This window comes from Salvelinus alpinus, chromosome 31 (assembly GCF_045679555.1).
Source record: "Salvelinus alpinus chromosome 31, SLU_Salpinus.1, whole genome shotgun sequence".
NCBI classification, from domain to species: Eukaryota; Metazoa; Chordata; class Actinopteri; order Salmoniformes; family Salmonidae; genus Salvelinus; species Salvelinus alpinus.
Window position 1 is genome coordinate 6,270,048 of NC_092116.1, and position 24,068 is coordinate 6,294,115.

General features: G+C 45.3%; 1 protein-coding gene across 12 annotated transcripts in view; it reads right to left on the bottom strand.

Moving 5' to 3' along the window:
• Positions 1-24,068, bottom strand: part of LOC139561873 (EH domain-binding protein 1-like protein 1) — a 63,957-nt gene that overhangs the window by 10,905 nt on the left and 28,984 nt on the right. For 5 of the 12 annotated variants that reach the window (XM_071379235.1, XM_071379239.1, XM_071379238.1 and 2 more), the window contains 6 exons: positions 14,984-15,247; positions 4,094-8,544; positions 3,935-4,001; positions 2,991-3,170; positions 2,037-2,582; positions 45-1,445 (listed from right to left, as the gene is read on the bottom strand). The exons of 2 other annotated variants lie outside the window; for them this stretch is intronic. In XM_071379235.1, the coding sequence (XP_071235336.1) occupies positions 45-1,445; positions 2,037-2,582; positions 2,991-3,170; positions 3,935-4,001; positions 4,094-8,544; positions 14,984-15,247 (6,909 nt within the window). Of the gene's footprint in view, positions 1-44; positions 1,446-2,036; positions 2,583-2,990; positions 3,171-3,934; positions 4,002-4,093; positions 8,545-8,961; positions 10,345-14,983; positions 15,248-15,446; positions 15,624-15,658; positions 23,846-24,068 lie in introns of those variants that run through there. 5 more of the 12 variants (XM_071379233.1, XM_071379241.1, XM_071379234.1 and 2 more) reach the window with 5 other exon arrangements.

The following is a 24,068-nucleotide window of genomic DNA, read 5'->3' on the forward strand; positions in this document are numbered from 1 at the left end:
AAGATTACAGTAGGTGTACTGCAATATGAAATATGGGAACTTACTTGTCAATGAGCGGCCTATAAATTACGGTCAAATTCACGGCAACCCCTTCACAGTGTGGCTTATCTTCAATTGGCTCAGTGGCCATTTCTGTGGCGTTCTGAGACTGCATCTCGGTCTCAACATTTTCAAACGAGTCTATCATCAGATCCTCTATCTGGGATGGTGCTGAAGACCCCTGGTTGGCAGCATTCAGGGCCTCTACAACCACAGCCTCATCTTCTGCTTTGCCTGATTCCACTGGGGGAGAATTTGTTTTCTTGCTGCGCCTTGGCGGGGCTATTTTTCTGATGATCAGGAGGGGGGCAGTCTCTCTCACACCAAAGTCCGGGTACGACTCTGTCGGTACATGATCTGGTGTTAGGGGAACAGTTGTGACCTGACCGGTAGCGCTCTCTAAATCGTCAGCTTTCTGTTGATGTTCGGTAGAGAGAGATGCTTTCCTTGTGCGCTGAGGTGGAATCAGCTTGGTGACCGCCTGGGCAATCAGATTCTCTGGCTCATTGGCTTTCTGAGCTGGCTGTGGTAGAATCAGTTCAGTGGCTCCCTGGCCAAGTTTCTCTGGAGGTTCTGCACTGGAGGCTCTAGAGGTTCTCCTTGGGCGCAGAGGTGGGACCAGGCTAGTTGCCTGTGTTGATGTGTCTTTAGTGAAGCTTTCCTTTCTCCTCAAAGGTCGGTGTGGAGACTCTGCTGGAAGACTACGGTCTCTTTTCTTAGTACGGCAAGGAGGGACCACGTCTGTGTGAGCCTGGACAGGGGCATCAGCTTTCTGTTGGGGCTCTGTTGAAAGACTACGGTCTCTTTTACTACCAGGCCGTGATGGGACCACCTGAGGAGCTGCCTGGGCAGTGAAACCCTTCTGACCATCAGCTTTCTTTAGAGGTTCTGTTAAAAGACTACTGTCTTTTCTCTTTGGACAGCAGGAAGTGACTACTTCAATGGGCTTCTGTGCAGATACATTCTCAGATTTTTGTTTGCGCCCCGGACTGAGGCTGTCTTTTCTCCTTAGAGGCTGTGAAGGGACCACATTAAATACAATCCCTTGATCATCAGCTTCCGGTTGAGATTCTGGAGGAAGACTTCCCTCGTTTTTCTTCAAACGATGAGGAGCGACCAGTTTAGTTGTTACCTGTGCAGCGACATCCTGGGTAGCCACACTTCCTTGGCCATCTGCTTTTTGTTGAGACTCTTGTGGAAGGGATCTCTTTTTCTTTCTGCTTCTCTGAGGGGGGGCAACTTCTGATTGTGTTTCAACTGAGGTGACTGGGGTGACAGTCTGATCATCAGAGGGTTTATCTGGTATGGGTACTATATGTTCTTCAGACTTGCCCTCTACCAGCAACTTGTCTGCAGTAGGTTGTGAGGTAGGGCCAGAGGCTTCTTCTGTGCTTGCGTGTTGGGGGCTTAAAGAAAAAAACAATACAGTCATGTCTCAGGTCTTGCTATAGAATTAGATTCCATTGAAGGCCTAACTTCTCACTTTAAACAACGTTTTTTTGTTTAATTATATTATCCCAAAAAAACAACCTTTCAACAATGATTTTTCACACAAGCCACATTCCATAAGCTAGCAAATTACTAAATAGAGACAGTTGCTTACCCAAATCCACTGAGGAGACACTGAAGTGTTACAAGAGAACAACTCAACACAGTGACCAGTTATAACTCATACAAATCGTCCATGTTCCTTTGCTTAAAATACAAACATGCGCTCACACACATATATTTGTGACACGTCTGACATAGCAGCATAAACAGTGCAAAGACACTGATGACCTGGACCCACAAACAAGTGCCTTAAGCATCAAGAAGCAGCTTAAACCCATCCATTCTGTACTGTAGACTTGTCCATCACAGTTCACTGAGTAGCAAGCATTGCTGAGCAAAACATTATGCAAACGAGAGACAATGTTATAACTGCAAATAAACGGATTTGGATTCTCAAGCCGTGCAGGCAAATAGTTCCGAGACGGGTTTGCTGCCATGACACTCACCCCTTGTCCAGGTGTAATGAAGGTGATAATTCTGTCTCGATAGGTGACCCTGCTGAAAAAACTTCAACATAACCTGTTATCTGTCCAGAATCCTGCACTTTGAATGTTGACTTCTCCCCTATTTGCGCCCATGAGTCAAGGGTAACCTCTTCTTCCCCAGTTACCACAAACTCTCCTCTGGAGATCTCAGTAAGGTCAGCCTCCGTCAACGGCGGCCATTTTCTCATACTGCTTGGGCCTTCGACTCCAACGAACCCATCCTCACTGTCTTGTCTCACTGCCGATGGAGAGTTGGATTGCTTGTCTTCCACAGTCAACAAGGATGGCTCAGCGGTGGTTGGGAGCTCCACAGTTGGTTTGGTTTCACCCTCAACATGCGGTGCCTCTCCAGACACTGCTTCCTGAACAAGGATAGATATATCTGGGACAGGATCAGAGGAGCTCTCTGATGGGACCGCACTGTCCTCTGGGTCCACAACGCTACTGTCGACATCTTCTGTTGGAGGTGAACCAGACGGACCCAAAATGGCTGCTACTGTTTCATAACTGTGAGAGAGGGATACTAACAGTAAGTGAGGGATTGAACCCTAAAAATAAAGAGTGATACACATTTGGAGCATGCCAACCATACACAAAGTCTCAAGTCTTCTCAGAAATCAAGGCGAATGAACACAGATCGTTCAAACTTCAATCATCAAGAAATGTATTTTATTAATCGCATTCGAAAGTTGCTCGAAGGTCTAAATTTGACCAAACTGTGATTTTTCAATCCATGATGAAGATCAAAAATAGAAAATGCCATCACATGCAAACAGAAATCTAAACAACTCTAGTGAACATGACGGTGATACTGGTGAATATAATGACCTTAAGTGGACTCATGAGTCAGAATGCTTCTACTTTATAAGAAGAAAACACGCTACACATTTTGCCTCACACCAATCTCCCACTTACCCTCTGGAGAAGACACCAACAATATTCTGTAGAAGGCCAGAGGCCTCCTTTGGCTTCTCTGCCACAGAACCCTCAGCCTCCAGCACCTCCCACCCCAAGACTAGCTCTGGTTCTGACACTGCTGAGGGCTTCTGGATCTCCTCAGGTGTGGACCTCTCTATTTGTGGGCTGCTGAGGACACTAACATGAGAGGTGAACATTGAAAAGAACATCCCCACAGAATCCATGCCACACACAGAAAAACACTCAGTTGTTGGCATGCACCACAATGACTCACCCGTCACAAATTCAGTAAGAATTTCAATCCATAATTATTGATCGCCATGTAAGAGGCTCCCAGACCTAAAACACATCTCAGATGCAGAGCATCTTGAAAATGACCAAAAGCCATGCAGTCTTTCAAACTAACTTTTCAGTATTTCCAGATTTCTATGAAATATGACCTAGAATGATTTACAATAAGAGTGAAATAGTCTTCCTTCCAAAAATGATAATTAAGTATGTTAAAAAGCAGCTTTTCTCTGTTGGAATGGTGTGGGCGTACCCCAACAACAGAATGGTGTGGGCGTAACCCAACAACAGAATGGTGTGGGAGTATACCGGTCATAGAAAATATTCATGCGAGTAGACCGCTGATTGGCCAGCTCATAGCAAGCACTTTTGAAAGAGTCTGTTTGAGATAGAAGTTACCGGTGGGTTTTTTTCCCTCTCATTTACGCTTTGGCCACAAATATGATTATAAGATGAGTCGACAACATTATTTGGGTATGAGTCAACAGAATATTAACTTCTCAAAGTGAGATTTTCACTGGACAGTTAGTTCAGAGATTTGCCCGAGCTCAAATATCTGGCTTTCCAGTGGCCATGGCAGACCAAATAAGACAAACAATAACATATCACTACCACTGCAATCCATGCAGAGAGTCATATGCTCAAACACTCACCCCTTATCTAGAACATACTCTGCTGGTTCTCCAGCCACCTCTTTCTCCTTTGTCTGCATACTTGTCTCTTAAAAACCAAAAGCAAAAGAATGTTGCTTTCCACTTGCAATGTGAGTCACTGGAATTAGAATATTACATGCTTAACCACACATGTCTTACCATGTGCCTCTACAGACTCTGGACTGTGAGGGGGCACAGATGGAAAACCAGGAATGTTTGCTGCCTCGGGGCAAGATGGTGCCAGTGCAACCATAGTTTTGAGGCCTTCATCTCCAACTGCACTGCCTAGGTCAGGCTTGGAAAGTGCGGTATCCTCTGACCCATCCTTCAATGGTTTTTCATACAATGGCTGCATAGAACTCACAGATTCTTCTCCCTGGGCCAGAGCTAATTCAATTGGCTGTCTAGAAGGTAATCCAGCTACTGTAGATTCATTTGTACAAGATGGGTGTAGAGCAGACATGGTTTGTCCTTCCATTGCTTTAGGTTGTGGTAAGGACAGGAACCCAGGAGTGAGACTCTCACGTGCCACTATATTTTTCATATTTCCTTTGTCTTCTGCTGACCTATCTTGGATTATTATGGTCTCATCTTTCAGTGTCTTCTCAAACAGAGGCTTCTGTTCAACGTGCCAATATCCTGTCTGGACTTTGGCCGTAGATGGCAAACCTGGTAGACTGGAGATTTTGGGGCACGATTGTGTGAAATCCACACGATTTACTTCTTTCTTAGGTTGTGGTGCAGAGGGGAAGCTAGGAATCCCGGCTGCTTCTGTGCAACATGGCACCAAAGCAACCATTGCTCTTGTTTTGTCAATGTCTTCTTTTGATCCGTCTTTTGGGAGAATGTTTTCTTCTTCTTTCTTCTTCTTTTTCTCCAAGTGCTCAAACATAGGCTTGGGGTCAACAAGCCACTCTAATGTTGCAGCCCCCTCAGTGGATGCAAAACCAGGGAGACTGGAAACTTTAGGACAAGCGGGCACAAGACTCAACATACTTAGATCTACCTCAGCTTTGGGATGTGGTGCAGAGGGGAAGCCAGGAATACTTGCTGCGGTAGGGCATGATGGTACCAGATCCACCATTCCTTTCATTTCTTGTTTGTCTTTTTCTGATATTTCCATAAATAAAATCAGTTTCTTCATTTGCTTCTCCCATAATGGTTGATGCTCCTTGGGTGGATTTGTGTGCCAATCTTTTCCTTCAGTTTGCTGATTGGATGGGAAACCTGCAATACTGGAGACTTTTGGACATGAAAGACAGATCATACTTGGTCCATAATATACCTCTTTGGGTTGTGGTACGGATGGGAAACCAGGGGTACGAGACACTTTCGGACAAGATGGTACCAGAGATACTATTCCTTTCATCTTGGCTTTGTCTATTTCTGATCTTTCTGTTATCACAACTGGCTTCACCTTCATTTGCTTCTCCCATAATGGCTGATGATCCTCAGGCAGATCTGTGTGCCAATCTTTTCCTTCAGTTTGCTGATTGGATGGGAAACCTGCAATACTGGAGACTTTTGGACATGAAAGACAGATCATACTTGGTCCATAATATACCTGTTTGGGTTGTGGTACAGATGGGAAACCAGGGGTACGAGCCACTTTCGGACAAGATGGTACCAGAGATACTATTCCTTTCATCTTGGCTTTGTCTATTTCTGATCTTTCCGTTATCACAACTGGCTTCACCTTCATTTTCTTCTCCCATAATGGCTGATGATCCTCGGGCAGATCTGTGTGCCAATAATGTTTGTCAGTTTGCTGACGGGATGGGAAACCTGCAATACTGGAGACTTTTGGACACAATGGAAGAAGGTTGACAATACTTGGCCCATAATATACTACTTTGGGTTTTGGTACAGATGGGAAACCTGGGGTACGAGCCACTTTCGGACAGGATGGTACCAGAGCCAACATTTCTTTCATTTCTTGTTTGTGTTTTTCTGATTTTTCCATCAATAACATCTTCTTCTTCATTTGCTTCTCCCATAATGGCTGATGATCCTTGGGCAGATCTGTGTGCCAATCTTTTCTGTCAGTTTGCTGATGGGATGGGAAACCTGCAATACTGGAGACTTTTGGACATGATAGACTGATCATACTTGGCCCATAATAGACCTCTTTGGGTTGTGGTACAGATGGGAAACCAGGCACCAGAGACATTTTCGTACAGGATGGAACCAGAGCCACTATTCCTTTCATCTTGGCTTTGTCTATTTCTGATCTTTCTGTTATCACAACTGGCTTCACCTTCATTTGCTTCTCCCATAATGGCTGATGATCCTCAGGCAGATCTGTGTGCCAATCTTTTCTGTCAGTTTGCTGATGGGATGGGAAACCTGCAATACTGGAGACTTTTGGACATGATAGACTGATCATACTTGGCCTATAATAGACCTCTTTGGGTTGTGGTACAGATGGGAAACCAGGAGTGCGAGCCACTTTGGGACAAGATGGTACCAGAGCCAACATTCCTTTCGTCTTGGCTTGGTCTTTTTCTGACCTTTCCATTCTCAAAACTGGGTTCACCTTCATTTGCTTCTCCCATAATGGCTGATGATCCTCGGGCAGATCGGTGTGCCAATCTTTTCTGTCAGTTTGCTGACGGGATGGGAAACCTGCAATACTGGAGACTTTTGGACACAATGAAAGAAGGTTGACAATACTTGGCCCATAATATACTACTTTGGGTTTTGGTACAGATGGGAAACCTGGGGTACGAGCCACTTTCGGACAAGATGGTACCAGAGCCAACATTTCTTTCATTTCTTGTTTGTGTTTCTCTGATTTTTCCATCAATAACATCATCTTCTTCTTCTTCATTTGCTTCTCCCATAATGGCTGATGATCCTTGGGCAGATCTGTGTGCCAATCTTTTCTGTCAGTTTGCTGATGGGATGGGAAACCTGCAATACTGGAGACTTTTGGACATGATAGACTGATCATACTTGGTCCATAATATACCTCTTTGGGTTGTGGTACAGATGGGAAACCAGGGGTACGAGCCACTTTCGGACAAGATGGTACCAGAGATACTATTCCTTTCATCTTGGCTTTGTCTATTTCTGATCTTTCCGTTATCACAACTGGCTTCACCTTCATTTGCTTCTCCCATAATGGCTGATGATCCTCGGGCAGATCGGTGTGCCAATCTTTTCTGTCAGTTTGCTGACGAGATGGGAAACCTGCAATACTGGAGACTTTTGGACACAATGAAAGAAGGCTGAGTATGGTTGGCTCAAAATAGACCTCTTGGGGTTGCGGTACAGAGGGGAAGCCAGGAATCATGGATGCTTCTGGGCAACATGGCACCAAAGCAACCTTTGAACCATCTTCCTTCCTAAATTTGTCTTTTGGAAAAACTTCTTCTTTCTTCCTCCTCTGCAAGTGCTCAAACATAGGCTTGGGGTCAACAAGCCACTCTAATGTTGTAATCCCCTCAGTAGATGTGAAACCAGGGAGACAGGAAACTTCAGGGAAAGTGGGAAGACTCAACATATTGGGTTGTGGTGCAGATGGGAAGCCAGGGATCCTTGCAGCGTCAGGACACGAATGCCTCAATGAAACATTGGTTTTAATTTCCTCTTTGTCTACCTTTAAGCTGTCAATAATGACTTTCCTATCCTTTAATGGTATCTTGAACAATGAGCTCTGATCAACAACCCACACTGCTTCCCTATCCTTCTCAATGGATGGAAAACCAGGGAGACTAGAAACTTTAGGGCAGGAGGGAACAAGATTCACACTACTTGTCCCCACTTCAGCTTCTGGATGTGGTGCAGAGGGGAAACCAGGAATCAGGGATGCTTTTGGGCAACATGGCATCAAAGCAACCATTGCTTTCATTTTTTCACTGTCTTCTTTTGATCTGTCTTTTGGAAAAACATTTTCTTCTTCTTTCTTCTTCTTTTTCTCCAAGAGCTCAAACATAGGCTTGGGGTCAACAAGCCACTCTAATGTTGCAGCCCCCTCAGTGGATGCGAAACCCGGGAGACTGGAAACTTTAGGACAAGCGGGCACAAGACTCAACATTCTTAGATCTACCTCAGCTTTGGGATGTGGTGCAGAGGGGAAGCCGGGAATACTTGCTGCAGTAGGGCACGATAGCTCCATAGTCACCATGTGTTTCATTAGCTCTTCTTGTAATCTGTCCAAATGTGGACTGGACCTAATGGTCACCTCTTCTTTCCCCTTCACTGTCTTCTCGCAAATTGCCTCAGTGTTGATTGTACACTCCTCTACCTGACTTTCAAGAGAAGGGAATCTGAGTGTGCCAGCCACTCTTGGACAGGATGGCAATAGATCTGCCATGTTAGGTTCCCTCTCTACCTTGACTTCCTTGGACAGATGTATAGACGGAAAGCCTGGAATGCTGGCAGTTCTTGGGCAAGATGGGACCATATCTGCCATAAATCTCACCATGTCTCTCTCCTCTTTTGATCTATCCATGGCCAGCTGTGGACCGTCCTTTGTTGGTTTCTCCCATAATATGCTCGTGTCCACTGGGCAGTCTTCCAATTGAGCCTCTGAACAGGACGTTTGAGTGGATGGAAACCCTGGTGCACTGGCAACTCTTGGGGATGATGAAGCCATATTTTGAGGTCTGAGGAGAGGGTAAACCATTGTCAGAGGTGACTATAACAACCATGAAAGCAGAGTTTTCAACTAAGAGCAAAGCAATCAATAGGAAATTACCATCTAAAACGATCACACACAAACCAAAACTCATGCTCAAACATGATCTGACTATTCACAAAAATTACAATTAATAATGCAAACATTTCAATCAAGATAAAGCCAATCTAGGTGCATAAATACCACACAATCAAATGTAAAGGTTTTTTCAAAACCATGCTTGCAAAAATGTATACTGAACAAAAATCTAAACACAACATGCAACAATTTCCAAGAGTTACAGTTCATATAAGGAAATCAGTCAAGTTAAATAAATTCATTAGGCCCTGATCTATGGATTTTACATGACTGGGAATACAGATATGCATCTGTTGGTCATAGATACCTTTAAAAAATGTAGGGGCGTGGATCAGAAAACCAGTCAGTTTCTGGTGTGACCACCATTTGCCCAATGCAGCTCGACACATCTCCTTCACATAGAGTTGATCAGGCTGTTGATTGTGGCCTGTGGAATGTTGTCCCACTCCTCTTCAATGGCTATGCGAACTAGAAAACATTGTCGTACTCGTCAATCCACAGCATCCCAAACATGCTCAATGGGCGACATGTCTGGTGAGTATACAGGCCATGGAAGAACTAGGACATTTCCAGCTTCCAGGAATTGTGTACAGATCCTTGCGACATGGCCTTGCGTAATAATGCTGAAACATGAGGTGATGGCGGCGGATGAATGGCGCAACAATGGGCCTCAGGATCTCGTCATGGTATCTCTGTGCATTTAAATTGCCATAGATAATATTTATTTATAATTTATACGAGACTTCCGACGCCGACCGAGATGGCCGCCTCGCTTCGCGTTCCTTGGAAAATATGCAGTATTTTGTTTTTTTATGTGTTATTCCTTACATTGGTACCCCAGGTAATCTTAGGTTTCATTGCATACAGTCGGGAGGAACTACTGAATATAAGATTAACGTCAACTCACCATCGTTCCAACCAGGAATATGACTTTCCCGAAACGGATCCAGTGTTTTGCCTTCCACCCAATACAATGGATCTGATCCCAGCCGGCGACCCTATGCGACGCCGTAAAAGGGGCAAACGTAGCGGTCTCCTGGTCAGGCTTCGGAGACGGGCACATCGCGCTCCACTCCCTAGCATACTACTCGCCAATGTCCAGTCTCTTGACAATAAGGTTGATGAAATCCGAGCACGGGTAACATTCCAGAGAGACATCAGGGATTGTAACGTTCTCTGCTTCACGGAAACATGGCTAACTCAAGAGACGCTAACGGAGTCGGTGCAGCCAGCTGGTTTCTTCACGCATCGCGCCGACAGAAACATACATCTTTCTGGTAAGAAGAGGGGCGGGGGTGTATGCCTTATGATTAACGAGACGTGGTGTGATCATAACAACATACAGGAACTCAAGTCATTCTGTTCACCTGATCTAGAACTCCTCACAATCAAATGTCGACCGCATTATCTATCTCTTCGATTATAATCACAGCCGTATATATTCCCCCCCAAGCAGACACATCGATGGCCCTGAACGAACTTTATCTGACTCTTTGTAAACTGGAAACCACACACCCTGAGGCTGCATTCATCGTAGCTGGGGATTTTAACAAGGCTAATCTAAAAACAAAACTCCCTAAATTCTATCAGCATATCGATTGTGCTACCAGGGCTGGTAAAACCTTGGATCATTGTGATACTAACTTCTGCGACGCATATAAGGCCCTCCACCGCCCTCCTTTCGGAAAAGCTGACCACGACTCCATTTTGTTGCTTCCAGCCTACAAACAGAAACTAAAACAACAAGCTCCCGCGCTCAGGTCTGTTCAACGCTGGTCCGACCAATCTGATTCCACGCTTCAAGACTGCTTCGATCACACGGATTGGAATATGTTCCGCATTGCGTCCAACAACAACATTGACGAATATGCTGATTCGGTGAGCGAGTTCATTAGAAAGTGCATTGACGATGTCGTACCCACAGCAACGATTAAAACATTCCCAAACCAGAAACCGTGGATTGACGGCAGCATTCGCGTGAAACTGAAAGCGCGAACCACTGCTTTTAACCAGGGCAAGGTGACCGGAAACATGACCGAATACAAACAGTGTAGCTATTCTCTCCGCAAGGCAATCAAACAAGCTAAGTCCCAGTACAGAGACAAAATAGAGTCGCAATTCAACAGCTCAGACACAAGAGGTATGTGGCAGGGTCTACAGTCAATCACAGATTACAAAAAGAAAACCAGCCCGGTCGCGGACCAGGATGTCTTGCTCCCAGACAGGCTAAATAACTTTTTTGCTCGCTTTGAGGACAATACAGTGCCACTGACACGGCCCGCTACCAAAACCTGCGGGCTCTCCTTCACTGCAGCCGAGGTGAGTAAAACATTTAAACGTGTTAACCCTCGCAAGGCTGCAGGCCCAGACGGCATTCCCAGCCGCGTCCTCAGAGCATGCGCAGACCAGCTGGCTGGTGTGTTTACGGACATATTCAATCAATCCTTATCCCAGTCTGCTGTTCCCACATGCTTCAAGAGGGCCACCATTGTTCCTGTTCCCAAGAAAGCTAAGGTAACTGAGCTAAACGACTACCGCCCCGTAGCACTCACTTCCGTCATCATGAAGTGCTTTGAGAGACTAGTCAAGGACCATATCACCTCCACCCTACCGGACACCCTAGACCCACTCCAATTTGCTTACCGACCCAATAGGTCCACAGACGACGCAATCGCAACCACACTGCACACTGCCCTAACCCATCTGGACAAGAGGAATACCTATGTGAGAATGCTGTTCATCGACTACAGCTCAGCATTTAACACCATAGTACCCTCCAAACTCGTCATCAAGCTCGAGACCCTGGGTCTCGACCCCGCCCTGTGCAACTGGGTCCTGGCCTTCCTGACGGGCCGCCCCCAGGTGGTGAGGGTAGGTAACAACATCTCCACCCCGCTGATCCTCAACACTGGGGCCCCACAAGGGTGCGTTCTGAGCCCTCTCCTGTACTCCCTGTTCACCTACGACTGCGTGGCCATGCACGCCTCCAACTCAATCATCAAGTTTGCGGATGACACTACAGTGGTAGGCTTGATTACCAACAACGACGAGACGGCCTACAGGGAGGAGGTGAGGGCCCTCGGAGTGTGGTGTCAGGAAAATAACCTCACACTCAACGTCAACAAAACAAAGGAGATGATTGTGGACTTCAGGAAACAGCAGAGGGAGCACCCCCCTATCCACATCGATGGGTCAGTAGTGGAGAAGGTGGAAAGTTTTAAGTTCCTCGGTGTACACATCACGGACAAACTGAATTGGTCCACCCACACAGACAGCGTTGTGAAGAAGGCGCAGCAGCGCCTCTTCAACCTCAGGAGGCTGAAGAAATTCGGCTTGTCACCAAAAGCACTCACAAACTTCTACAGATGCACAATCGAGAGCATCCTGTCGGGCTGTATCACCGCCTGGTACGGCAACTGCTCCGCCCACAACCGTAAGGCTCTCCAGAGGGTAGTGAGGTCTGCAGAACGCATCACCTGGGGCAAACTACCTGCCCTCCAGGACACCTACACCACCCGATGTCACAGGAAGGCCATAAAGATCATCAAGGACAACAACCACCCAAGCCACTGCCTGTTCACCCCGCTATCATCCAGAAGGCGAGGTCAGTACAGGTGCATCAAAGCAGGGACCGAGAGACTGAAAAACAGCTTCTATCTCAAGGCCATCAGACTGTTAAACAGCCACCACTAACATTTAGCGGCCGCTGCCAACATACTGACTCAACTCCAGCCACTTTAATGGGAATTGATGGAAATTATGTAAAAATGTACCACTAGCCACTTTAAACAATGCCACTTAATATAATGTTTACATACCCTACATTACTCATCTCATATGTATATGTACAGTGGGGAGAACAAGTATTTGATACACTGCCGATTTTGCAGGTTTTCCTACTTACAAAGCATGTAGAGGTCTGTAATTTCTATCATGGGTACACTTCAACTATGAGAGACGGAATCTAAAACAAAAATCCAGAAAATCACATTGTATGATTTTTAAGTAATTAATTTGCATTTTATTGCATGACATAAGTATTTGATACATCAGAAAAGCAGATCTTAATATTTGGTACAGAAACCTTTGTTTGCAATTACAGAGATCATACGTTTCCTGGAGTTCTTGACCAGGTTTGCACACACTGCAGCAGGGATTTTGGCCCACTCCTCCATACAGATCTTCTCCAGATCCTTCAGGTTTCGGGGCTGTCGCTGGGCAATACGGACTTTCAGCTCCCTCCAAAGATTTTTTATTGGGTTCAGGTCTGGAGACTGGCTAGGCCACTCCAGGACCTTGAGATACTTCTTACGGAGCCACTCCTTAGTTGCCCTGGCTGTGTGTTTCGGGTCGTTGTCATGCTGGAAGACCCAGCCACGACCCATCATCAATGCTCTTACTGAGGGAAGGAGGTTGTTGGCCAAGATCTCGCAATACATGGCCCCATCCATCCTCCCCTCAATACGGTGCAGTCGTCCTGTCCCCTTTGCAGAAAAGCATCCCCAAAGAATGATGTTTCCACCTCCATGCTTCACGGTTGGGATGGTGTTCTTGGGGTTGTACTCATCCTTCTTCTTCCTCCAAACACGGCGAGTGGAGTTTAGACCAAAAAGCTCTATTTTTGTCTCATCAGACCACATGACCTTCTCCCATTCCTCCTCTGGATCATCCAGATGGTCATTGGCAAACTTCAGACGGGCCTGGACATGCGCTGGCTTGAGCAGGTGGACCTTGCGTGCGCTGCAGGATTTTAATCCATGACGGTGTAGTGTGTTACTAATGGTTTTCTTTGAGACTGTGGTCCCAGCTCTCTCCAGGTCATTGACCATGTATATACTGTACTCTATATCATCTACTGCATCTTGCCATCTTTATGTAATACATGTATCACTAGCCACTTTAAACTATGCCACTTTATGTTTACATACCCTACATTACTCATCTCATATGTATATACTGTACTCTATACCATCTACTGCATCTTGCCTATGCCGTTCTGTACCATCACTCATTCATATATCTTTATGTACATATTCTTTATCCCTTTACACTTGTGTGTATAAGGTAGTAGTTGTGGAATTGTTAGGTTAGATTACTTGTTGGTTATTACTGCATTGTCGGAACTAGAAGCACAAGCATTTCGCTACACTCGCATTAACATCTGCTAACCATGTGTATGTGACAAATAAAATTGGATTTGATTTGAGATAAAATGCAATTGTGTTCGTTTCCCGTAGCTTATGCCTGCCCATACCATAACCCCACCGCCACCATGGGGCACTCTATTCTCAACTCTGACATCAGCAAACCGGTCGCCCACACGACGCCATCTGCCCGGTACAGTTGAAACTGGGATTAATCCGTGAAGGGAACACTTCCAGTGGCCATCGAAGGTGAGCATTCGCCCACTGAAGTCGGTTACGATGCCGAACTGCAGTCAGGTCAAGACCCTGGTGAGGATGATGAGCACGCAGATGAGCTTTCCTGAGACCGTTTATGACAATTTGTGCAGAAATTATTTTGTTGTGCAAACCCACAGTTTCATCAGCTGTCCGGGTGGCTGGTCTCAGATGATCCCGCAGGTGAAGAAGCCGGATGTGGAGGTCCTGGGCTGGCATGGTTACACATGGTCTGCGGTTCTGAAGCCAGTTGGACGTACTGACAAATTCTCCAAAATTACGTTGGAGACAGCATATGGTAGAGAAATTAACATTACATTCTCTGGCAACAGCTCTGGTGGACATGCCTCCAGTCAGCTTACCAATTTCACACTTTCTCAAACCTTCAGACATCTGTGGCATTGTGTTGTGTGACAAAACGGCACATTTTAGAGTGGCCTTTTGTTTTCCCCAGCACAAGTTGCACCTGTGTAATGTGTCAGGCTGTTTAAGCAGCTTCTTGATATGCCACACCTGTCAGGTGGATGGACTACCTTGGCAAAGGATAAATGCACACTAATTGATATAAACTAATTTAGAAAAACATTTTTTTTTTGTGTATGGAACATTTCTGGGATCTGTTATTTAAGCTCATGAAACATGGGACCAACACTTTACATGTTGCATTTATATTATTGTTCAGTATATATATATTCATAAAAATTGTAACTGATAATGCAAAATATTGGCAAATTCAATTAAGTCTAGAAGCACAAATTTTACAATACGATGTCATACCATTCCTGCATTTGGCTAATGCTCTGTTTAAGTTATATCAAATCCAAACTCCAAAAACAGCAATAGGAATGCAACACCATGCAGATCAACACAACTAACCAGCACCATGCCGGCAGGTAGTGAGGTTGAGCGCTGTGGCCCTTTCACACTTACCTCATCTCATAAACTTTCCCCTGCCTAGCCACAGTAACCTCTTCCTTCCCAGAATGCTCTATTCCAGAGACTGACTCTAAGACTTCCTCTACCGCTTCTTCCTCACATATCATGTCCAAGTCCTCTACAACTTGATACTCTACTAGTGCCACAACCTCACACGCCATCTGGCTGTGTGAAATGTCTTTTGGCTCATTGTCAACAGTTGCTCCCATCCCATACGGCAATGGCTGTCCCCCTTGAATGGGAGACTGACACGAAGGGCTGAAAGAGAGTGACAGGAAGTGAGAGACCAAATAAATGGGAAGAATTACACAGTGAAAAGCACAGGGCATGCACCTTGCAAGAATAGTGCAAAAACCACAGTAGTGTCAGTCAGATGTGGAGGAGATGGTGCACAAGCATTATTGTAAGCAGGCAAACAAGAACAGCTGCACTCCTGCGGCAAACCAACACAACCCACCTCTCTCTGACAGTCAAGAGTAATGGCATGTCTGTAGGAATGGAGTGCCACATTCGGCAGTGCAAGTGTCTGAAAACAGAGTTGAAATGCAAGTGTTTCATACTCTATCTGACAGGCAACTGGACAGGCAGAGAAATGTGCTTTAAAGTCTCATAAAAGTGTGCCATAATGCAGATTTAGAATAGTCTGCTCTCCTACTCCCACTCACTCACCCTCTTTCTAGAACGCCCACTTCTTGCGCCTCATATCTGGTCTGAATGACCCCCTCTTCCTTGAGCCTCTCCAAAACTGAGCCATGTTTAAATTCATGTTTGTTCTCATTCACCACTGCTTTGATTAATTTGGGTTTGTGGCTAAGCTCTGTTTGGCCCTCCTTGCAGTCATATATCTCCTCTGCCCATTCAGGCCTTTGACCTCGACTTGACTGTTGATTGAGAGACGAATCACTGTAGAAAGGCGTTTGACAATGTGTCGATGGGAAGCCAGGGTCAATGGCCTCACTTGTGCAAGATGGCAACATAGACACCATTCCCTTCTCTAATTCATCATGAGTGGGAGCCAGTGACTGCACTGTTTTCTCTTTCAGTGACTTTTCCCAAAATGGCCTCTCCTCCACAGGACACTGATGAATTGGAGGATCCTCTTGATTTTGCGTCTTTGTGGATGGAATCCCTTGGACATGTGTAACCATTGGGCAAGTTAACAAAAGACTGGGCATGTTTGGCTCTTGTTCTTCTTTAGGCAATGGTGCTGATGGAAAGCCAGGTATACTAGCTTCTTTTGGGAAAGATAGTAACATAGCTGCCATTCCTTTGGCATCATCTGATCTACTGACTCCAGGAAAGCCAGAGACTTTGGCAACATTGGAGCATGATGATTTAACTGTAGCAGTGATGTATTGCTCTGTCTTGGGTCTTGGGGCAGAGGGAAAACCAGGTATTTTGGCTTCTTCCGGACATGTTGGCTCCAGGGCCATCATATGTCTGTCAAACTCTTTGTCATCTTTTAATCTACTCATAACTGGGGGTGAAAGTACAGTCACAGAGAGTCTCGCCTTCACTGGCTTCTCTAACAATGGCTTTCGGTCAGCTGGCCAACCCATAACTGGATCCTGTTTTGTTAGTTCTATCTTTATGGATGGGAGCCCAATAACATTAGAAATGTTGGGGCAAGATAGCACAATATTCACCATACTTGGAAGCTTCTCTACTATGAGCTGTGGCACAGATGGAAAGCCCGGACTTAGAGCAACACTTGCACAGGATGGTACAAGAGATAACATTGCCTTTATCATATGTGGGTCTCTGTAACAACAGTCTCCCTCAAATGGAGAGCATTCCAGAGTCTCCAGAGTATTAGCAACCCTCGATGGTGGTGTCTTCCAGAGTACACTCTTGACTGTCGGCCAGCCCTCTACATAAGCATGATCAGACGTGACTGACTGTCTTGAAGGAAAACCACTTATACTAGAAACTTCCGGGCAAGATGGGGAAAGATTAGTCATGCATGGCTTTTTCTCTACTTCAACATGAGCATCTTTTGCTTGCGGACCCGATGGGAAGTTAGTAAGGGTGGCTTTTGCTGGGCATGACAGCACAATACTTGTCAATATTTCTCTGTCTCTAAATGACATTTCCTCAGATGGACAAAGCTGAAGAGATGGGAAACCTGGATTCAAAGCAAAAGTTGGACATGATGGTATAAGAGATAACATTGCCTTTATCATGACGTTGTCGCTGTAACAACAGTCTCCCTCAAATGGAGAGCAATCCAGAGTCTCCAGAGTATTAGCAACCCTCGTTGGTGATTTCTCCCAGACTACACTTTTGACCATCGGCCAGCCCTCTACATAACCATCATCCAACATGATCAATTGTCTTGAAGGAAAACCAATGATACTAGACACTTCCGGACAAGATGGGAAAAGGGAAGTCATGCATGGCTCTTTTTCTACGTCAACATGAGAGGTTTTGGCTTGTGGAGCCGATGGGAAGCCAGGATGGGTGGCTTTTGCTGGGCATGATGGTACCATACTTGTCATTATTTCTCTGTCTCTGAATGACATATCCTCAACTGGAGAAAGCTGGAGATTAAGCCCCTCTCCTTTCCTCAATGATTTAACCCAAAATGTCTCCCTGTCAACATGCCAGCCATCATGTCCTGCCTTGGATGGACGTCTTGAGGGGAAACCTGAAGCCCTTGAATATTTCGGGCAGGTAGGCCATAGACATACCATGCTTGGGATCACCCTAACATGAGCCCTATCCGACTTGTGCCGTGACGATGAGGGAAAGCCTGGAATGGTGGCTTTTATTGGGCAAGGTGGTAACATAGACACCATAATTTTAATCATCGCTCTCTCTTTGAATGATAATGTTTGCACTGGACAAAGGGCTAGTGTGTCTCTATTATTTAATGGCCTCTCCCACAGTGGCCTCTTGCTAACACACCAGCCATCTTTATCTGAATTGATAGGAAGTCTAGAAGGTAAGCCAGAAACTTTAGAAACTTTAGGGCAAGTCTGCAGAAGACTGATCATGCTTGGTGTGTCTGCAAACTTCTTCCCAGGTACAGAGGGGAAGCCTGGAATCACAGATGCTTTGGGACAAGATGGCATCAAAGCAAACACTGCTTTCATTTTGTCAATGTCTTCCTTTGATCCGTCTTTTGGAAAAACTTTTTCCTTCTTCTGCAAGTGGTCAAACATAGGCTCGGGGTCTACAAACCACTCTAATGTTGTACCCCCCTCAGTGGATGCGAGACCCGGTAGGTTGGAAACTTTAGGGAACGTGGGAACAAGACTCAACATATTGGGTTGTGGTGCAGATGGGAAGCCAGGGATCCGAGCAGCATGAGGGCATGATTGCCTCAAAGGAATGTTGATTTTCATTTCCTCTTTGTCTGCTTTTGAGCTGTCAAAAATGACTTTCCTCTCCTTTGGCGGTCTCTTGTAAAATGGCCTCTCATCAACTACCCACCCTGTTTCCCTATTCCCCTCAATGGATGGAAAACCAGGGAGACTAGAAGTTTTAGGGCAGGAGGGAACAAGATGCATCATACTTGGTGTCTCCTCAGCCTTTTTGCGTGGTGCAGAAGGGAAACCAGGAATCATGGATGCTACTGGGCAACATGGCACCAAAGCAACCATTGCTTTCATTTTTTCAGTGTCTTCTTTTGATTGGTCTTTTGGAAAAATGTCTTCTTCCTCCTTCTTCTTTTGCAAGTGTTCAAACATAGGCTTGGGGTCAACAAGCCACTCTAATGTTGTAGGCCCTTCAATGGATGCGAAACCCAGGAGACTGGAAACTTTAGGGCAAGCAGGAACAAGACTCAACATACTAAGATCTACCTCAGCTTTGGGATGTGGTGCAGAGGGAAAACCAGGACTCCTGGCCTTCTTCGGGCAAGATGTTAACATATCTATCATGTTATTTGTAACATCTTTATTGTCATGTGGTATTGCCTGTACCAAAGAAACTGTTATTTTCTTTAATGGCCTCTCCAAGAGTGTCATCCAGTTAGCATGCCAGACAACATTTTCAGACGTATGCAGATGTCTAGAAGGTAAACCAAAAACTCTGGAAAGTCTAGGACAAGTGGGCAGAAGGTTCATCATAATTGGCTCTTGCCTTGGTGCAGAGGGGAAGCCAGGAATACTGGCTGCTCTTGGGCAGGATGGTGTAAGAGCAAGCATGGTGCTAGCCATTTCACTATCATTATAGACTGTGCCAACATTATCTAATAATTCTGACCTTTTTCTTGGTGACATCTTCAAATATTCTTTATCTACTGGCCAATCTGGTGCCTGATTCAGATCCAAAGCTGGCAATCCAGAAACAGTCGATACCTTTGGGCAAGTAGGCACAAGATTCACCATACTTGGGGTTTCTACTGATCTCTGCCTTGGTGCAGAAGGGAAGCCAGGTACACTGGTTTTCCTGGGGCAAGATGGTACCATAGCTACCATATGTTTCAGATCTTTGTCTTTATCATGAGCTGGAGAAATGTCTAGAATTGGCACACCCCTTTCCCTCAACGGCTTCTCCCAGAGTGGCAGTCTCTCCACAAGCCAATATTCATCTCTAGACCTGATTCGCTCTATAGAGGGTAAACCAGAAACCTTAGAAAGTTTAGGGCAAGTAGTCAGAAGACTGATCATACTTGGTGTGTCTTCTAGCTTCGACTGCGGTGCAGAGGGGAAGCCTGGAATCCTGGCCTTATTCGGGCAAGATGGTAACATATCTACCATCTTTTGTGTAAGTTCTTTATCCTTGTGTGGCATTTCCTGCACGTAAACTGTACTTTTCTTCAATGGCCTCTCCAAAAGTGGCCTGTTAGCATGCCAATCATCATTTTCTGATGTATGCAGATGTCTAGAAGGTAAACCAAAAACTCTGGAAAGTCTAGGATAAGTAGGCAGATGATTAACCATACTTGGCTCTTGCTTTGGAGCAGAGGGGAAGCCAGGTGTACTGGCCTTCCAGGGGCAGGATGGTGACAAAGCTACCATATTTTTCACAATTTCCGTATCATGATAGACTGTGTCAATATCGTCCAAATGGAACATTGATTCTTCTGGCCTTTCTCTAGATGGCAACAGTGACTCTTTATCAACTGGCCACTCTACTGTTTGTGTCTGTTTGATAGCTGCCAATCCAGGAACTCTAGATACCCTTGGACAATATGGCATTATGTTAACCATACTTGGCTCTTGCCTTGGTGCAGATGGAAAGCCAGGGACACTAGCCTTCCTTGGGCAAGATGGTAACATGGCCACCATATTTTTCATAAGCTCATTGTCCTTGTGTGGCATTTCCTGCATTAGACATGCTGTTCTTTCCCTCAATGGTCTCTCCAAGAGTGGCCTGCTGTTAGCATGCCACTCAACATTTTCAGACTTATTTGGCTGTTTGGAGGGTAAACCAGGAACTCTAGCCAGTCTAGGGCAAGTAGGCAGAAGGTTAACCATATTCGGCTCCTGCGTTGGTGCAGAAGGGAAGCCATGAATACTGGCCTTCCTGGGGCAAGATGGTACCATAGCTACCATATGTTTTACCATATATGTATCATGAGCTGGAGAAATGTGTTGAATCGTTACATCCAATTCCCTCAATGTCTTCTCCCAGAGTGGCATTCTGTCCACAATCCAATTTTCATGTCTAGACATTGTTGGTTGTTTGGAGGGTAAACCAGAAATTCTGGCCAATCTAGGGCAAGTAGGCAGAAGGTTAACCATGCTTGGCTCTTGCCTTGATGCTGAGGCGATGCCAGGAATACTGGCTGCGTTTGGGCAGGATGGTTTCAGAGCTGCCATGTTTGTGACCACTTCACTATCATGATAGACTCTGCCAACATTCTCCAAATGGAACATTGATTCATCAGGCCATGCTCTGGGTGACAGTGACTTTTTGTCAACTGGTAATTCTACTATTTGTGTCTGTTCTATAGTTGCCAATCCAGGAACTTTAGATACCCTTGAACAAGTCAGCATTATGTTAACCATACTTGGCTCTTGCCTTGGTGCAGATGGGAAGCCAGGAATCCTAGCCTTCCTTGGGCAAGTTGGCAACATGGCTACCATGTCTTTCATAATTTCAGTGTCTTTGAATGCCATTTCCTGATCTTGTAAGATAGGTCCTTCTCTTTTCTTCAATGGCTTTTCCCACAGTGGACTGCAGTCCACTTTCCAGTCAATATCATCTGAATTGTTTGGAAGTCTAGAGGGTAAACCAGGTACTCTGGGAAGTTTATGGCAAGTAGGATGAAGACTGAGGATATTTGACTCTTGACTTGGCATAGATTCTACACCAGCTACACCAGCCTTTTCCGGGCAAAAAGGTAAGAGAGCAACCACAAGTTCATTGTGCTCATATGACGTTGCATGTACTACAGAAAGTGAAGGGATCAGCTCAACTGTTTTCCTCAATGGCTTTTCTATTATTGGCCGTCTGATAGCATGCCAGTAGTCAGGTTCTGACTCAGTTGGATGTCTAGAGGGTAAACCAGAAACTCTGGAAAGTTTAGGGCAAGTAGGAAGAAGATCATACTTCATGATCGTTCTTGGGGATCCTAACCTCTGCTTCAGTTTTGAAGGAAAGCCAGGAATACTGGCCTTCCTTGGGCACGATGGTAACATGGCTACCATATATTTCAACATCGTTTTCTCTTTATATGCAATGCTAAGAGCTGAAGAAATTGGTTGAATAATCACATCCATTTTCCTCAATGGCTTTTCCCACAGTGGCTTTCTGTCCACAAGCCAATCTTCATCTCTAGAACTGATTGAGGGTAAACCAGAAACCCTAGACAGTCTAGGGTAAGTAGACAGAACATTAACCATATTTGGCTCTTGCCTTGGTTCAGAAGGGAGTGCAGCAATACTGGCTGCTTTGAGACAGGATGGGGGTTCTTTTCTTCGGGCAGAGGTGATGCCATGAATGCTAGTGATTCGAGGGCAGGATGGTGTCATAGCAAACATATTCCTGGTAATTTCACTATTATGATAGACTGTGTTAACATCCAATAATAATCCTAGCCGCTCTCTTGGTAAATTTGCAAACAATGTCTCTTTATCTACCGGCCAAACTACTGCCTGTTTTGGTGTTGGATTTAAAGCTGGCCATCCAGGAACTATAGATACCCTTGGACAAGTTGGAAGAAGACTCACCATATTCGACACTTGCCTTGGTGCAGAAGGGAAGCCAGGCACACTAGCCTTATTTGGGCAAGATGGTAACATGGCTGTCATGTTTTCCATCAATTTAGTATCTTTGAATGTTTTTTCGTGATCTTGGGAAATATGTAAAATAAGCCCCTCTCGTTCCTTTAATGGCTTTGCCCACAGGGGAACTCTGTCCACAAGCCAATCATCATCTCTAGAACTGATTGGCTGTTTGGAGGGTAAACCAGAAACCGTAGAAAGTCTAGGGCATGTAGACAGAAGACTGGTCATACTTGGTGTGTCTACTAGCTTCTGCCTAGGTGCAGAGGGTAAACCTGGAATCCTGGCCTTATTCGGGCAAGATGGTAACATATCTACCATATTTTTGGTAAGTTCTTTGTCCTTTTGTCGCATTTCCTGCACTACAGAAAGTGCTCTGTTCTTCAATGGTCTCTCCAGAATAGGCCTACTGTTAGCATGCCAGTCAACATTATCTAACTTAATTGGCAGTTTAGAGGGTGAACCAGAAACTCTGGCCATTAAAGGGCATGTAGGCAGAAGATTAACCATATTCAGTTCAGATTCAGAAAGCTTTATTGTCCCAACATTGGGCAATTTGGTAGGCTCTTGCATTGTTTCAGATGGGAAGCCAGGAATACTGGCTGTTTTGGGGCAGGATGGTTTAAGATCCACCATTTTCTTGACCTTTTCACTATCATTATAAACTGTGTCAACATCCTCTAAACGGACCATCAATAATTCTACTTCTTTAGGTAACTTATTAAACAGAGCCTTTGTATCTACTGGCCAGTCTACGGTCTTTGTCGGGTCTATGGTTGGCAGTCCAGGAACTCTAGATACCCTTGGGCAAGTTGGCATTATGTTAACCATGCTTGGCACAACCTGAGCTTTGGGCCTTGGAACAGATTGAAAACCAGGAATAGTACTCTCACTTGGACAAAATGGGACAAGCACTACCATACGTTTAAACATTTCTTTGTCTCCATACACTTGGTCTAAAGCAATTGACGACGAAAGCTCAATAACCGTCTTCTCATCATGTGGTCTCTCCCATTTCAGCTTTTTATCCACACTCCAACCTACATCCTCAGCCCCTTCAGTCTCCTTTGGTTTCCAGGAGTCCAAACCAGGTGCACTGGATACGCTTGTGCAAGTTGGCACTAGATTCACCATACTTGGTTCCATTTGTGTTTTGGGTGGTGCTGCTGGTCTTTCTGTTTTGGGTGGTGATGCTGGTCTTTCTATTTTGGGTGGTGATGCTGGTCTTTCTATTTTGGGTGGTGATGCTGGTCTTTCTGTTTTGGGTGGTGGTGCTGGTCCTTCTGTTTTGGGTGGTGATGCTGGTCTTTCTGTTTTGGGTGGTGGTGCTGGTCTTTCTGTTTTGGGTGGTGATGCTGGTCTTTCTGTTTTGGATGGTGGTGCTGGTCTTTCTGTTTTGGGTGGTGGTGCTGAGGGGAACCCAGGAACACTGGCTACCCTTGGACAACTTGGCAACATGGCAGCCATACTTTCCATTACTTTCTGGTCCTCATCCGATGTTTCAGGGGCAGGGGTGATAATTGGTGTTCCTTTCAGTGGCTTCTCCCATAATGGACTTTTATCAATGGGCCATTCTTCGGGTCGGGCCTTATATCTGTTCCTAATCAATGTGGATGGGAAACCAGGGTAACTGGACACGTTTGGACAAGATGGCAGCGAGGCAGCCATACTTTTAGTTCTAAAGGGACAGGGGACACCAAGGATATATGTCAGAGGAAAGGTGCCAACTGGGAACTACAAAACATGTTCTTGTGTTTAAATAACTAGTGGGACCAGCCCTTAATATTTATTGAAATGCAAACCTATGAGGTACATTAGTACTACATGTCTTCAGGACATGCTAACATGTTTTAGAACTAGTTGAATGACTGACACATTGAGGAACAGGGGTATGTAGTGAT